This window comes from Heteronotia binoei, chromosome 18, assembly GCF_032191835.1.
Source record: "Heteronotia binoei isolate CCM8104 ecotype False Entrance Well chromosome 18, APGP_CSIRO_Hbin_v1, whole genome shotgun sequence".
Lineage (NCBI taxonomy): Eukaryota > Metazoa > Chordata > Lepidosauria > Squamata > Gekkonidae > Heteronotia > Heteronotia binoei.
The window spans coordinates 6,707,087-6,724,188 of NC_083240.1; the positions used below are offsets into that span (position 1 = coordinate 6,707,087).

Sequence of the window (17,102 nt, forward strand, 5' to 3'; positions counted from 1 at the left end):
CTTTGTACTGTGGCTCCGGTCAAAACAGCATTGAGAAGAGATTGACGAAGGGTGTGAAACCAACGTGGGAAATCCGGGGAATACGGCCTTGTGATCTCTTTGTGAGAAGTCGCGCAGAACGACGCCCCTGTCTCCACCCAGATTCCGAACCGCAAGAAGCGGCTGAAGGCAGTGCCTCTGAGACGTGACTTTAGAAAACGGTCTGGGGGAGTGTCGTGCAGGTGTTCGTTCTGTTATTTTGCTGTATGGACTTACTATGAACTGTGCATGAAATGTTTGCTTGCACACTTTTTGTGTGTGAGTGATAATTCAACCGGTGAGGTTTTGATTCAACCGGTGAGGTTTTGGCAGCCCTGTGATGCATCCCCCTCCTGCCGGGGTATGAGCTCATGGGATGGAAGAAGAAGCGACTTCACTCTCAGCCTCAGAAAGAGCACTTCCCGCTGCTTTCATTTCCCCCCCTTAGCCATGAATCCAGGACAGGACAGCTGGGGGTTGCCTCCATTCTCTGAACGCTGGCTTAAATTCAGAAAGCCCCAGCCGTCTTCCTTCGTATGTTCTTTTTGATAAAGCATTTCATCTTCCTGCTTTCACCTCACACACAAAAAAGCCACGCTTATTGTCCAGACCAGGGGTGGCCAACGGTAGCTCTCCAGATGTTTTTTGCCTACAACTCCCATCATCCCCAGCCATTGGCCATGCTGGCTGGGGCTGATGGGAGTTGTAAGCAAAAAAAAAAACACCTGGAGAGCTACCGTTGGCCACCCCTGGAGAGTGGGGAGGGATGGTGGCTCAGTGGTAGAGCATCTGCTTGGGAAGCAGAAGGTTCCAGGTTCAATCCCTGGCATCTCCAAAAAAGGGTCCAGGCAAATAGGCGTGAAAAGCCTCAGCTTGAGACCCTGGAGAGCCGCTGCCAGTCTGAGTAGACAATACTGACGTTGATGGACCAAGGGTCTGATTCAGTATAAGGCAGGTTCATATGTTTTTCAACCAATGGGTTGAAATTAAATCAGAAGAGTTTCCAGCTCAACATCAGGAAGAACTTCCTGCCAGAGCGGTTCCTCAGTGGAACAGGCTTCCTCAGAAGGTGGTGGGCTCTCCTTCCTTGGAGGTTTTTTAAACAGAAGCTAGATGGCCATCTGACAGCAGTGCTGATCCTGTGAATTTAGGGGGAGGTATTTGTGAGTTTAGAGTGGTTCCTCAGTGGAACAGGCTTCCTGGGGAGGGGTGGGCTCTCCTTCCTTGGAGGTTTTTAAACAGAGGCTAGATGGCCTTCTGACAACAAATGCAGATCCTGTGAGTTTAGGGGGAGGTGTTTGTGAGTTTCCTGCATTGTGCAGGAGGTTGGACTAGATGACCCTAGAGGTCCCTTCCAACTCTATGATTCTATGAAAAAGTAAACTGTCAATCAAAATAACACAAAGGCGTTTGTGTGCGTGCATGCACTGCAAGTCATGGCAACCTCTGGGGACTGACCCCTACTGGGGGCCTGGAGGATACTCAGGGAGGTGACTGAACAAAAGCCTGCCTCTGCCCTCCCGACTGCTGGTATTCCAAGGAGGTCTCCCTGGTGGCAGCTCCATTTCCCCCTTCTTTCTTCCTAGCTCTGGAGCTGCTCAAGCTGGCCATCAGCAAGGCTGGGTACACTGACAAGATAGTGATTGGGATGGATGTGGCAGCTTCCGAATTCTATCGTGACGGCAAGTACGACCTGGACTTCAAGTCCCCCGATGATGCCAGCAGATACATCACTCCTGACCAGCTGGCTGATATCTACAAAGGCTTTGTCAAGAGCTACCCAGGTGAGTGCAGAGGGGGGGGTTTGTGTGAGTGCGTGGCTGTAAAGTTTTTTGGCCTTCTGCACGTGACTGCGGTATAAAGACCGCTTGCCACTGTGCAGTCTTCCGTTGCTGCTGCCTTTACTGTAGAGAATGGGTGGTGCAACTTGCTTAAGAGCCGCATAAAATAAACGTCGGATGTTTGAGAGCCACAAGAAGTGAATGTTAGACGTTTGAGAGCCGGAAGGAAGGAAAACAGATGAGGCAGGGAGAGGTGGAAAGAAAGCAACTTTAAAGGTATTGTCTAAGGCACCAGCTGGCTTGGCTTAAGAGAAGTGATTTAAAGAGTGAAATGCCTTCTCCAAGCCAGTCAACTGGGCAGTGGACTTCAAGAGCCACACAGTATCTGTGGAAGAGCCACATGTAGCTCCTGAGCCTCAGTTTGGCCACTCCTGATGTAGAGTGTCGGGTGTGAAGATATCATTGACAGCGGGGAATTCTTGAGGAAGGGAGCATTCTTCTCTGCATACTGGCCGCTGCTATCTGTAGCAGTGCACTCCTGAAAGGGCTGTCTTGTAAACCAAATCTGGGAGAAACAGAAATAATTAGTTGGAGTTCTTGTATTGCATATACCTGGCATTTTTCATAGAAACATCAGAAGAGCCCTGCTGGATTAGTCCAGTGGTCCGTCTAGTCCAGCATCCTGTTTCACACAGTGGCCAGCCAGTTCCTCTGGACAGCCAGCAACAGGGCATAGAGGCCGAGGCCTTCATAAGAACATCAGAAGAGCCCTGCTGGATCAGACCAGGGAGGGTCCATCTAGTTCAGTATCCTGTCTCACACAGGGACAAACCAGTTCCTCTGGAGGGTCAACAACAGGGCAGAGAGGCCGAGGCCTTTGTCGATGTTGCCTCCTGGCTCTGGGATTCTGAGCTTTACAGACTTTGGATATAAAGGTTCCCTTTAGTTACTGTGGCTTGTGGCCACTGATAGACCTATCCTCCTCATGGAGTGGCTTCTATGGTATTCCCAGTATGTCTCCCATCCAGACCTGCTTAGTTCCAGCAAGGTGGCTGCAAGAAGCCTGCCTGTACCCCAAGTCCCCAATCAAAACCGTGGTTCTAATTCAGTTCGTTGGTGGGCCATAAAGGGGCTGTAGCTTGCCGGTAGAGTACTTACTTTGAAGGGTGTGTCCTCAGCAATGTTCCCTTTAAGCTGCAGAGTCTTGTGAGCAAAAGTTCTACTTTGTGAGCTACCGGTATTAAAGTTGTGAGCTACTGGATGAGTTATTGTGCTCTGGGATCATCCTTCCTGAGCTAAGACAAAAATGTGTGAGCTGGGGACTAAAATCTGTGAGCTAGCTCACGCTAACTCAGAGGGAACACTGGTCCGCAGCATCTTCAGTTGAATGAACTCCTTAGATGGTGTCAGGAAAGATTCTTCTCTTCCTGAGACCTTGACATGCCTTTGCCAGTCAGAAAATACCGAGCTAGGTAGAAAAAGTTATGCCATTCTGGTACACCCAGCCAGCGTCCCTAGTCACGGTTTCTACTTCATTCCCGGTTTATTAGTGGTTTCCATCGAAGACCCCTTTGACCAGGACGACTGGAACTCTTGGAAGAAGTTCACGGCCTGCGTGGGCATCCAAGTGGTTGGGGACGATCTGACGGTGACCAACCCCAAGCGCATCGCCAAAGCCGTGGAAGAGAAGTCTTGCAATTGCCTGCTGCTCAAAGTGAACCAGATCGGTTCCGTCACGGAGGCTCTCCAGGCGTAAGTCTCCCTGAGGAAGGGAGGGGAAACGGCAGGGGGTGGGGGGGTCGGGAATGTGGCATTGGGTTGCTGCAGCCGGGTGATCGGAGTCCTGGTTATCTTTGGTCATAAGAGGCTCTGGGCGAAGACGAGACACCTTCATGGTGTTGCACCAAAAAGCATCGATGGATGTTGTTTTGAGAGAAGTTTTTTGAGAGCCAGTTTGGTGCAGCGGTTAAGTGTGCGGACTCTTATCTGGGAGAACCGGGTTTGATTCCCCACTCCTCCACATGCAGCTGCTGGAATGGCCTTGGGTCAGCCACAGCTCTGACAGAGGTTGTCCTTGAAAGGGCAGCTGCTGTGAGAGCCCTCTCAGCTCCACCCTCCTCACAAGGTGTCTGTTGTGGGGGGGAGAAGATATAGGAGATTGTGACGACTCTGAGTGGAGGGCAGAATATAAATCCAATGTCGTCTTGGAGCCAATTTGGAGTAGTGGTTAAGTGCGCGGACTCTAATGTGAGAGAACCAGGTTTGATTCCCCACTGCTCCACCTGCACCTGCTGGAGTGACCTTAGGCAGCCAAAAGTTCTCAGGAGGAAGTTGGTGTAATGCTTGCAAGTTAACTTCAAAGACAAAAAAAACCCCAACCATTTTTTGAGTGATCTATGAGCGATACGAACATACGAAGCTGCCTTGTACTGAACCAGACCCCGGGTCCATCGAAGTCAGCATTGTCTACTCAGACTGGCAGCGGCTCTCCAGGGTCTCCAGCTGAGGTTTTTCATGCCTACTTGCCTGGACCCTTTTTGTTGGAGATGCCGGGGATTGAACCTGGGACCTACTGCTTCTCAAGCAGATGCTCTGCCACTGAGCCACCGTCCCTCCCCAATACAATTTTAGTAGCTCAGAACGTTTTAATTATGTTTAATTACTCTGAAGAGTCTCAGAGTGGCTCACAATCTCCTTTCCCTTCCCCCCCCCCCCCACGACAGACACCCTGTGAGGTAGATGAAGATATTGGATTTATATCCCGCCCTCCACTCAGGAGTCTCAGAGCGGCTCACAATCTCCTTTACCTTCTCCCCCCCACAACAGACACCCTGTGAGGTGGGTGGGGCTGAGAGGGCTCTCACAGCAGCTGCCCTTTCAAGGACAACCTCTGCCAGAGCCATGGCTGCCCCAAGGCCATGCTAGCAGGTGCAAGTGGAGGAGTGGGGAATCAAACCCGGTTCTCCCAGATAAGAGTCTGCACACTTCACCAAACTGGTTCTTGGTGTTTGGTTCCCATGTGCATTTTGGTCAGTGAGCGAGTGCAGTGTTGTGGCGCACTGCAGGTTCCGCAACATTGTGGGGAAGGGACGGTGGCTCAGTGGTAGAGCATCTGCTTGGTAAGCAGAAGGTCCCAGGATCAATCCCCGGCATCTCCAACAGAAAAGGGTCCAGGCAAATAGGCGTGAAAAACCTCAGCTTGAGACCCTGGAGAGCCGCTGCCAGTCTGAGAAGACAAGACTGACTTTGGTGGACCGAGGGCCTGATTCAGTAGAAGGCAGCTTCATATGTATGAATGGGCTACTGCTGGCGAGGCTAGCTTGTCCAGGCTAGTTCAGTTCTGTCAGCTCTGGGAAGCGAAGCCAGCAGGGGCGAGCCTGACCAGTACTTGGATGGGAGGCCACCAAGGAGGCGGAAGTGCAGGGTCACTATGTGGAGGCAGGCAGAGGCTGTGAAATCCCTTGCTTTTAAAACCCTGCAGGGTCTCCATAACTTGGCTGTGACCTAACTACACTTTCTACCGCCAGGTCAGATGGCTGTGACCAGAATTTTTCATATCCTTTCCAAACACAGTGCTTGGAACTGACTTCCTACATGCAGTGGCTGCCTATTCTGGGGCTTGGCTGCTTTCTTGAAATCAGGCGCACAACTCTTGACTTCCTCTCGTTTCTCTTCTTGCTTCAGCTGCAAGCTTGCCCAATCCAACGGCTGGGGCGTGATGGTGAGTCATCGCTCCGGAGAGACCGAAGACACCTTCATTGCAGACCTGGTGGTTGGACTCTGCACTGGGCAGGTGGGTGCTTTTCTTGCTGGGCAGGTTCCTTTTTGTTTTCTGGTAGACAGGGTCCATCAGTGGCTATTTAGGCACAAGGTACAGATGGAACTCTCTGTCTGCAGCAAGTGATGCTCTGTATTCTTAGTGCTGTGGGGGTGGGGGGAAGACAGTGGGAGGGCTTCTAGTGTCCGGGCCCCACTGGTGAACCTCCTGATGGCACCTGGGTTTTTTTGGCCACTGTGTGATAGTGCTGGACTGGATGGGCCATTGGCCTGTTCCAACATAGTTGCGTAAAGCCAATATGTGGAGGCTTCTCTTAACACTGTTTCAAGAACTCGTGGGCATTCAGTGAAATTGCTGAGCAGTCAGGTTAAAAAGGATAAAAGGAAGTCCTTCTTCACCCAAAGGGTGATTAACATGTGGAATTCACTGCCACAGGAGGTGGTGGTGGCTACAAGCATAGCCAGCTTCAAGAGGGGATTGGATAAAAATATGGAGCAGAGGTCCTTCAGTGGCTATTAAGAACATAAGAGAAACCATGTTGGATCAGACCAATGGCCCATCCAGTCCAACACTCTGCATCACATAAGAACATAAGAGAAGCCATGTTGGATCAGGCCAGTGGCCCATCCAGTCCAACACTCTTTGTCACATAAGAACGTAAGAGAAGCCATGTTGGATCAGGCCAATGGCCCATCCAGTCCAGCACTCTGTCACATAAGAACATAAGAGAAGCCATGTTGGATCAGGCCAGTGGCCCATCCAGTCCAACACTTTGTGTCACACAGGGGCCAAAAACATATATATATATCTTGAAGCTGGCTATGCTTGTAGCCACCACCACCTCCTGTTGCTGTTAGCCACAGTGTGTGTGTGTATGTGTGTGTATATATATATATATATGTATATATGTTTGTGTGTGTGTATGTATATATGTGTGTGTGTATACACACACACACACACACATATATATATATTGGCCACTGTGTGACAGAGTGTTGGACTGGATGGGCCATTGGCCTGATCCAACATGGCTTCTCTTATGTTCTTATGCGACACAGAGTGCTGGACTGGATGGGCCATTGGCCTGATCCAACAGGGCTTCTCTTATGTTCTTATGTGACACAGAGTGTTGGACTGGATGGGCCATTGGCCTGATCCAACATGGCTTCTCTTATGTTCTTATGTGACACAGAATGCTGGACTGGATGGGCCATTGGCCTGATCCAACAGGGCTTCTCTTATGTTCTTATGTTATGTTCACCTTGGAGACAGTTCGTGGGGGTAGAGCAGGATCAAAATAGCTAAAATAAATGTAGGGCCCACCACAGAGAAGGATTTGGTGCGAGAAGGCACTGCTTTACACTTCTTTTACAGTGCTTGTTTGCGCTTGGTATTTTCAGAGCACCACTTACATGTCGTCATTATCCTCAGAACAGCCCTGGGAAGTGGCTCTGTAGTAAAGAATCCTTACTGTAAAGAAAGCAAAAACAGATTTATTTTACAGTTGATACAACACAGATGGCAGTAAGCTGGTCAAATTATGGAGGCTGCTTGTTCTCCAGGAATTTCCTGGGAGAAGATGTCATCCTCAAAAGTAAAAAGTTATCAGAAGTCCATGTAAGGAGTGTCCCCACATGAAAAGTATCACCAGCTTTTTCTCCAAAGGCTGGGATTTGCAGTGCAGAGCCTTGTTTGATGTGCATGTGCAGGTTTATATGCAAAGTATTATGCTAGCACAAGACGTAAGAACATCAGAAGAGCCCTGCTGGATCAGACCAGTGGTCAGCCAGTCCCTCTGGAGGGCCAACAGCAGGGCAGAGAGGCTGAGGCCTTCCCCTGAGAAGAACATCAGAAGAGCCCTGCTGGATCAGACCAGTGAGGGTTCCATCCAGTCCAGCATCCTATCTCACAGTGGCCAGCCAGTTCCTCTGAAGGGCCAGCAACAGGGCAGAGAGGTTGAAGTATTCAATGCTGGTATTCAGAGGTTGACTGCCTCTGAATGTGGAGGTTCCCTTTAGCCACCATGGCTACTTGCCGCTGATAAGAGGCTACAAATCCGTCTAATCCTTTTTAATGCTGTATGTGCTTGTGGCAAAGATGGGGTTTGCTTGCAAGCATTCCTCACTCCTTTCTCCTGGTGCTTCTTGTGACTGAGGGGTTTGCTTCTCTTTCCAGATCAAGACTGGTGCGCCTTGCCGATCTGAGCGTCTAGCCAAATACAACCAGCTTCTGAGGTAAGGGTTGAGTTCCCACATGAAGACTGAGGTAGTTAGCTGATGATTTATCCTTCAGCTGGGTGGTGATGGGCCCCTGGGGTGGGGGAGAGGATTTCCCCTCTACAGTTTAAAAAAAAAGGTAAAGGTAGTTTCCTGTGTAAGCACCAGTCGTTTCCAGCTCTGAGGTGACGTTGCTTTCACAACGTTTTCACGGCAGACTTTTTACGGGTGGTTTGCCATTGCCTTCCCCAGTCATCTACACTTTCCCACCAGCAAGCTGGGTACTCATTTTACCGACCTCGGAAGGATGGAAGGCTGAGTCAACCTCGAGCCGGCTACCTGAACCCAGCTGCCACTGGGATCGAACTCGGGTCGTGAGCAGAGAGTTCGGACTGCAGTACTGCAGCTTTACCACTCTGCGCCATGGGGCTCTTACAGTTACAGCACATGTTAAAAAGCATCTGCCCGGCACCCCCTCCTCACCCCTTTCTTTGAAGATATGTTGGGCTTGCACAGTGCTGGCTGGCCAGCTGTGAATCATAAAGGAACTGTCTCCCCACCACCCCACCCTTAAAGGCTTCTCCTCCCTGACCTAGAGAGCCAGTTTGGTGTAGTGGTTAAGGGCACGGACTCTTATCTGGGAGAACCAGGTTGGATTCCCCCCTCCTCCACTTGCAGCTGCTGGAATGGCCTTGGGTCAGCCATAGCTCTCACAGAGGTGTCCTTGAAAGGGCAGCTTCTGGGAGAGCTCTCGCAGTCCCACTCGCCTCACAGGGTATCAGTTGTGGGGGAGGAAGATAAAGGAGATTGTGGGCCACTCTGAGACTGTCCTTGAAAGGGCAGCTGCTGAAAGAGCTCTCTCGGCCCCACCCACCTCACAGTGTGTCTGTGTCTGTGGGGGGGGGAGGAGGTAAAGGAGATTGTGACTGCTGAGATTGAGTATCGGGCGGGATATAAATCCAATATCATCATCTCAAAGTGGAGTAAGAGAGGACAGATGGTCATACAAACCTTTAGTGGGCAGTTCTGCTTAGGAAAAAGGGGGCAAAACCAAGCTTATGTGTCTGCCCCGTCAACCCATCCCCCCCTTCCAAGGAGTTCACGGTTGTCCCTTTCCTTCATTCCAGCCCCACAACAATCCTGGCAGGTGGGTTAGGCAGAGAGAGAATGGGCCTGGGTTACTCACTGAGCCAGTTTGGTGTAGTGGTTAAGTGTGCGGACTCTTATCTGGGAGAACTGGGTTTGATTCCCCCCTCCTCCACTTGCGCCTGCTGGAATGGCCTTGGGTCAGCCATAGCTCTGGCAGAGGTTATCCTTGAAAGGGCAGCTGCTTGTGGGAGCTCTTTCAGCACCACCCACCTCACAGGGTGTCTGTTGTGGGGGAGGAAGGTAAAGGAGATTGTGAGCCGCTCTGAGACTCTTCGGAGTAGAGGGCGGGATATAAATCCAATATCATCTTCATCTTCTTCATGAATTTGAACCTGGGGCACTCCAGCACTGTGACCACTGGACCACAGGCGCTAAAATACACATGAAACAGATAAAATACATACAGAACATTGAAACATTGGTTCAGAAGGCAGGGTCATTGAAGGAATGCCAAACAAAAGTTGTCACCCGCTGCGAGAAGACTGTAGCACAGGGGTGGCCAAACATGCTTAACAAAAGAGCCACATAGAATACATGTCCGATGTTTGACCCACGAGACATGAACATCAGATGTTGGAAGGAAGGAAGGAAATAGGGATGGGGAGGTGGAAAGAAAACAAATTTAACTTTAAAATACGTTTGCCAAGCCACCGGTTGGCTTGACTTGGAGAAGTGATTTAAAGAGAGAAAGGCTTCTCCAAGCTGGCCAATGGGGCAGGGGGGGGCTTTGAGAGCCACACAGAATGTGTGAAAGAGCCACACGTGGCCCCCAAATTGCAGTTTTGCCACCCCTGCTGTAGCAGAGCAGGACAGACCAGTCTCCCAGGGGAGGGAGTTCCGAAGCTTTCGTGCCACAATGGAGAAGGCCCTCTCCCAGGTTCCCCCCTCCCTGATCTCAGAAGGTGTGTGTGTGTGTGGGGGGGACACCTGAAGCAGGCCCTCCGAAGATGACCATCGTGGCTGAGCAGGTTCTTAAAGGGTTAGGTGGTCTTTCAGGCATGTCGGTCCCAAGCCATAGAGAGCTTTGGCGTTATAATAATAATAATAAATTTTATTTATATCCCGCCCTCCCCGCCTAGGCAGGCTCAGGGCGGCTAACAACAGTTCAATAAAATTATACAATATAGAATATACAATATAAGGTGATTTAAAACAACGTTGAAATTATACATTAATTTAAAACAACAATCTAAAACCAGTTCGAATGTCTGGGTCATTCCATAATTTAAACGGCGGTGATCTTCCTGATGTTATTCTGTACACTTATATTATGGCAGGGGTCACTAGATAAACCATCGGTGGATTAAACAGCCATCCTATCAACGTCTACAAAAGCCTGCTTGAAAAGGATGGTCTTACAGGCCCTGCGGAATTGGTCCAAATTCCGCAGGGCCTGTACCTCCTCCGGAAGTTGATTCCAAAGGCACGGGGCTATAACAGAGAAGGCCCGTGCCCGTGTACTCTGTAATTTTGCCTCCTTTGGCCCAGGGATAGTCAGCGTGTTCTTCCCTGCTGACCTCAGTGCTCTTTGGGGCTCATATGGGGAGAGACGGTCCCTCAGGTAGGCAGGTCCTCGGTTAAATTGGGAGCCCCTCTAACTGGACCAAGCCTGGAAGAATATGGTCCCGATGCCCCCACTCCAGTCAACATCCTGGCTGCAGCATTCTGGACCAGCTGAAGTTTTCCAAAACTCTCCAGAGGCAGATCCATGCAGAGTGCAAATTTTGTTCAGCTGCTGAGGCCCAATTTGGTGCAGTGGTGAAGCACATGGACTCTAGTCTGAGAGGGACCGGGTTTGATCCCCCCCCCACTTCTCCACATGCGCCTGCTGGTGTGACCTTGAGTCAAGTCACAAGTTCTCACAGAACTGTTCCTCTCGAGTGGTTTGTCAGAGCTCTCTCAGCCCCAGCTGCCTCACAAGGGTGTCTGTTGCAGGGAGGGGAAGGGAAAGGAGATTGTAAGCCACTCTGAGGCTCCTTCTGGTAGTGAAGGGTGGGGTATAAATCTAATCTCCTTCATTTCCCCTTCTGATCCATACATTGCCTAGAAGTCATTGAAGCTAGAGGCTTTATGCCAATAATTTGAACATACGAACGTATGAAGGTGCCTTCTACTGAATCAGACCCCGAGTCCATCAAAGTCAGTATTGTCTACTCAGATTGGCAGTGGCTCTCCAGGGTCTCAAGCTGAGGTTTTTCACACCTACATATTTGCCTGGACCCTTTTTAGTTGGAGATGCCGGGGATTGCACCTGGGACCTTCTGCTTCCCAAGCAGATGCTCTACCACTGAGCCACCATCCCTCCCCTGCTCTCCAGGGTCTCAAGCTGAGGTTTTTCACACCTACATATTTGCCTGGACCCTTTTTAGTTGGAGATGCCGGGGATTGCACCTGGGACCTTCTGCTTCCCAAGCAGATGCTCTACCACTGAGCCACCATCCCTCCCCTGCTCTCCAGGGTCTCGAGCTGAGGTTTTTCACACCTACATATTTGCCTGGACCCTTTTTAGTTGGAGATGCCGGGGATTGCACCTGGGACCTTCTGCTTCCCAAGCAGATGCTCTACCACTGAGCCACCATCCCTCCCCTGCTCTCCAGGGTCTCAAGCTGAGGTTTTTCACACCTACATATTTGCCTGGACCCTTTTTAGTTGGAGATGCCGGGGATTGCACCTGGGACCTTCTGCTTCCCAAGCAGATGCTCTACCACTGAGCCACCATCCCTCCCCTGCTCTCCAGGGTCTCAAGCTGAGGTTTTTCACACCTGTTTGCTTGGACCCTTTTTAGTTAGAGATGCCGGGGATTGAACCTGGGACCTTCTGCTTCCCGAGCAAAGGCTCTACCACTGAGCCACCATCCTGAGTTGACTTGAAGCTAGGGCCACAATTGCATCCGTTGGGATCCAAAGGGTGGGTAGATGGCAATGTTCCGTCTAACAATCAGAGTCTTGTGAGCTGCTGCATCGATTAGTGTGCTCTGGGGTCATCCTTCCTGAGGTAAGACAAAAATGTGTGAGCTGGAGGCTCACGCTAACTCAGCTTAGAGGGAACCCTGGTAGGTGGTATGAGGAAACACTTCCTTGGTCTGTCCTGACCCTCTGGCCCATTGACTCCTCATGTGCTTGCTTCTCGGAGGTTTGTAGCAGCAGCATGGGAGAGAGACGCCCCCTCCCTCAAACTCTTCTTTTGCTCTTCCCTTTTCTTTTTAGGATTGAAGAGGAACTGGGGAGCAAGGCCCGTTTTGCCGGCAGGAACTTCAGGAACCCCCGTGTCAACTAATGCTCTCAGATGAGGCACCCCTCCCCCCTTCAGCGGTTGCAGTTGAAAGCACTAGTCACCTAATTAGAGACGCCCCCCCCACCGCTAGACAAGAAGGGCAGCGGATGGATCGAGACCCATTTGCAGGTCCCCTCGCTAGTTGACAACTTGGTGCCTGTCTTCCTCACCTCTCCCCCCCCCCCCACCGCTCCTTTCGAGTTCCACCCTGCGGCTTTTCAAAGCGCTTGGCTGCTTTGTGGTTTTGCGGACAGACCCAGCTCTCTCGCCCCCATCGCGCCGCCCCTGCAGAGGGTTTCATGATGGTACCCAGGAGGAGGGAGAGAATCCCAGGTGTTGCTGGACCACAGCTCTGTAAGGCTGCTACCCTCTTTCTCCCATGCCTGAGGGGAGGGGGGCACTCTCCTTCTCCCCCCCCCTCCCCCGTTAGTGTGTGAGGCCCTGTCACTTGCAGTGCAGCCTGAGGTACCTGCAGACCGAAAACATTAGTTCTCATGTGAGGTAAATAAAAAAAAAGAGAAACCTCTTTGTGTTGGCTTGGAGTTCTTTTTGGAATGGTGGGGTTGAGGGAAATTGTCTTTTCCTTGTCCCTGAGGTACCAAGCGTGTGAAGCCCAGTCAGAAGACGGAAGCCAAAATGGTGGATGCTCTCCCCTCAACATGCTTCGGCTTGCTCACCAAATAATGGGATGATGTGAGGAGATATGATTGGAGTGTTCAAAATTAACATGTGTGACCTCAGTAATCTGTACAGCGGCCCTGAAAGGTAGGCCAGGACTTGAACCAGGGGCTGAGGCTGGAGTGGTCACCTGAACCAGCAATTTCCGTATTCCTAGTCTCAGACACTCCAGTGTACGTTGCTTGGCAGGGGCCACAGACTTTCTTACTACAGATTTGAGGGAGCCCTTCATAGGGAGTGACTGGCTCAGTGGTAGAGCCTCTATTTGGCATGCTGAAGGTCCCAGGTTCATTTGGCATCTCCAGTTGATGGGAAAGACCTCTGCCTGAGACTCCGGAGAGCAGCTGCCAGTCTGAGTAGACAATACTGACCTTGATGGACCAAGGGCCTGAGTCGCTATAAGGCAGCTTTCTTTTTCCTTTTGTACTCTTAGAAGCTCATTGTTCCGCAGATCTTAGAGCAGCAGCAGATGTTTTTCTTTGATGCAAGGACTGAAACAAACCTTGTGATTAGATCCAGGTGGGCAGTCGTGTTGGTCTGAAGCAGTAGAACAAAGTAGGAGTCAAGTGGCACCGTTGAGACCAACCAAGTTTTATTCAGAATGTAAGCTTTCGTGTGCAGGCAGACTTCTTCAGGTGAGGGGATAGGGTACAGTGGGCTGAAATGCATGTAATTGGTGGGTTAAGAGTGTAAACTGATAGGGTCAAACGGCAAAATAGTATAATGAATTGGAAGACCCATTTGGTCTGAACAGCAGTAAAAGGTAATAATTTACCTGTTAATTGCTGTTGCTGAAAGCCTAGGTAAAACAATAGGACATTCATTTCCTAGTTCTTGCCCACCTAATTTTGTGATTGCTAGAGTGATCTTAGGATCATCCCTGGGAAAAGGCCAGGGTTTCTGGAGAGTGGCGGGACGGTTGGTTGAATAAAGGCTTAATGTGGTAATCCTTCATAATCTTAAAAAAAGCATTCTAGTAGATCATGAAAGAATGTATCAACCCTGTTTAAGGGTAGGGACTATTCAGAAATCTCCCGTACAAAACTATAATTTGGTATAGTGGTTAATTAAGTGTGCGGACTCTTACCTGGGAGAAGCGTGTTTGATTCCCCACTCCTCCACTTGCAGCTGCTGGCATGGCCTTGGGGCAGCCATAGCTCTGGCAGGAGTTGTCCTTGAAAGGGCAGCTGCTATGAGAGCCCTCTTAGCCCCACCCACCTCACAGGGTTTCTGTTGGGGGCGGGGAAGATTGGAGATTGTAAACTGCTCTGAGTCTTTGATTCAGAGAGAAGGGTGGGGTATAAATCTGCAATCTTCGGAACCGGACTGCATGCACACGAAAGCTTACGTTCTGAATAAAACTAAGTTGGTTTTAAAGGTGAAATTGACTCCTATTTTGTTCTACTACTTCAGACCAACACAGCTGCCTACTTGGATCTAACTACACCAAAAGGCAGCTTTATGCGTCCATGTATGTGTTTGGGGAGTGACCCATGGCACAGTGGTAGAGCCTCTGTTTGGCTCATGAGGATCCCAGATTTAATCCCCCGCAGCTCCAGTTGAAAAGGATTGGATAGCGGGTGATGGGGAAATATCTCCACCTGAGACCCTGGAGAGCAGCTGCCAGTCTGAGTAGACAAGACTGACTTTGATGGCCAGGTGGTCTAATTCAATATAACACAGCTTCATACATGTTCGTCTCCTTGGCTTCATGCACAGATGCACGGGGAAGATTTGTGTCCTCACTGCGTAAAAAGGAGACTGGATGAACATGGAGCAGAAGTCCATCAGTGGCTATTAGCCACAGCGTATTGATGGAACTCCCTGGGGCAGTGATGCTCTTCTTGGTGCTTGTGGGGGGCAACAATGGAAGGGCTTCTAGTGTCCTGGCCCCACTGGTGGGATCTGATGGCACTTGGGGTTTTTTGTCCACTGTGACATGGAGTGTTGGACTGGATGGGCCATTGACCTGATCCAACATGACTTCTCATACTGCCAATTTGGTGTAGTGGTGAAGTGCGTGGCCTCTTACCTGGGAGAACTGGGTTTGATTCCCCACTTCTCCACTTGCACCTGCTGGAATGGCCTTGGGTCAGCCATAGCTTTCACAGGAGTTGTCCTTGAAAGGGCAGCTGCTGTAAAAGCTCTCTCAGGGTGTTTGTTGCGGTGGGGGAGGTAGAGGAGATTGTGACTGCTCTGAGAGTCATTGTATAGGGCAGGATATAAATCCAGTATCACGTTCACCGAATCCTTTGCTCACAGGTTGTGTTCATTGTTTAAAATTCCGGCAAGTCTACACGGCTGACTTGGAATTCTCTCTCCCCCCCCCACCCGGTTTGGTAGCTTGGATCCTGTTGCTCGCTGATGGCTGCGGTAGTGGCTGGTTGGTTTTTTTTTTTTAAGAGTTGTATTTAATTTTTTTTTTTATAGCCCTTGACAAATAGCAGCCCCTTAGCTTGTGAGAAAATTGCTTGAGGGGGTGGGGAGGGGAGAGGGAGGGATGGCTTCCAGCAGCCTCTGCCTCGTGCAGCTTTTATTTTATCCCCGGTGGCTGCTTTTACAGGGAGAGGGAGGAAAGCAGACAAACCACCTCCTTGATTTGCTTTAATGACTGTTTTTACTAGCCTTTCAGTTTCAGCACATTTAAAATACCCATTGCTTGCAAGCTGTTTACTGAGAGTGCCGCTTGGCGCTGTTACGTGTTTCCTCAGAGCAACTGTGCTGTAACGGCAGCGGGTCTGCTGCAGCCCTCTTTTGGCTGGTTGTGTTGTGGCAGAGCAGCTGTGCCTCTGAGCAGCCACTGAGGTGCAGGAGGGCTCTTGGGTAGGAGTCTCCATTTGGCTTCACTGCCCTTAGCCGATTCCAGAGTGGTGCCTCCTGTTAATCGGCGAGAGGCCCCTTCAAGACTACCAGCTTTAGGACCAGTGTAAACTTTTGTGGCCTGCTTTGTTTATTTGTGAGTGCTCCAAAGCTACAGCTAGTGCAAAATGCTGCAATTCAGATTGCTAGTTGGGGCCAGCTGCTGGAAGCACATAACCCCCAATGCAGCTGTTGCACCGGCAATCCGGTTCCGAAGAAGACGACTGCAGATTTATACCCCGCCCTTCTCTCTGAATCAGAGACTCCGAGCAGCTCACAGTCTCCTTTATCTTCTCCCCCCACAACAGACACCCTGTAAAGTGGGTGGGGCTGAGAGAACTCTCCCAGCAGCTGCCCTTTCAAGGACAACTCTGCCAGAGCTACGGCTGACCCAAGGCCATTCCAGCAGGTGCAAGTGGAGGAGTGGGGAATCATACCCGGTTCTCCCAGATAAGAGTCCGTGCACTTAACCACTACACCAAACTGGCTCTGGAGCGCAATTCAAGATGTTGCTTTCGTCCTTTAAAGCCTGATTTGGTGTGGGACTGGAATATCCTAAGGACCATCTTTCACCATATTTTCCTGCCTGGGAATTAAGATCACACACAGAAGCTAATCTTATTGTTCCATCAACCAAAGCTCATTTGATGAGTACACAAAAGAACATACGAAGCTGCCTTATGCTGAATCAGACCCTGGGTCCATCAAAGTCAGTATTCTCTACTCAGACTGGCAGCAGCTTTCCAGGATCCCAAGCTGGACCCTTTGCCTGGACCCTTTTTAGTTGGAGATGCCGGGGATTGAACCTGGGGCCTTCTGCTTTCCAAGCAGATACTCTGCCACTTAGGCACTGTCCCTCCCAAAGGCCTTTTTGGTGGCAGCCCCACAGTTATGGAACAGTCTCCTCAGGGAGGTGTGTCTGGCCCCCTCACTTTCAGTCTTATTTATTTGCTTTCCTTATATCCCACATTTCTCCCAAAGCAACTTACATCGTTCTCATTTTATTCTCACATCCCTGTGAGGCAGGTTAGCATGAGAGTATGTGACTGGCCCATGGTCACCAAGCAAGCTTCCATGGCAGAGTGAGGATATGAACCTGTTTCTCCCAGAATCCTAGTCTGACATTAACCATTACAGCAGCCTGGCTCTCTTCAGGAGGCGGTTGAAGGTAGTGTAATTTAGAACTGCTTTTGATTAATTTAGTTAGTTTATTGGCAGCCCTAATTTGGAAATTTTGAATCCTTTTTTAAATAGTTTTATTTACATTGTTATCAGCCTTGTAAGAGTCCTGTAAGGCAGAAAGACAGTTGACCAATGTTACAAAAATTCCTGTAATTGCTAAAGCTATGC

General features: G+C 50.1%; 1 protein-coding gene across 3 annotated transcripts in view; it reads left to right on the plus strand.

Annotated features, from left to right (window-relative positions):
- The window catches only part of ENO1 (enolase 1), a 38,283-nt gene extending 25,546 nt beyond the window's left edge, over positions 1–12,737 (plus strand). For 2 of the 3 annotated variants that reach the window (XM_060259451.1, XM_060259450.1), the window contains exons 8-12: positions 1,605–1,802; positions 3,350–3,551; positions 5,484–5,592; positions 7,753–7,811; positions 12,149–12,737. In XM_060259451.1, coding sequence (XP_060115434.1) covers positions 1,605–1,802; positions 3,350–3,551; positions 5,484–5,592; positions 7,753–7,811; positions 12,149–12,218 — 638 coding nt within the window. In that variant the 3' untranslated portion in view covers positions 12,219–12,737. Of the gene's footprint in view, positions 1–1,604; positions 1,803–3,349; positions 3,552–5,483; positions 5,593–7,752; positions 7,816–12,148 lie in introns of those variants that run through there. The other variant, XM_060259452.1, reaches the window with a different exon arrangement.
- The last annotated feature ends 4,365 nt before the right edge of the window (positions 12,738–17,102 follow it).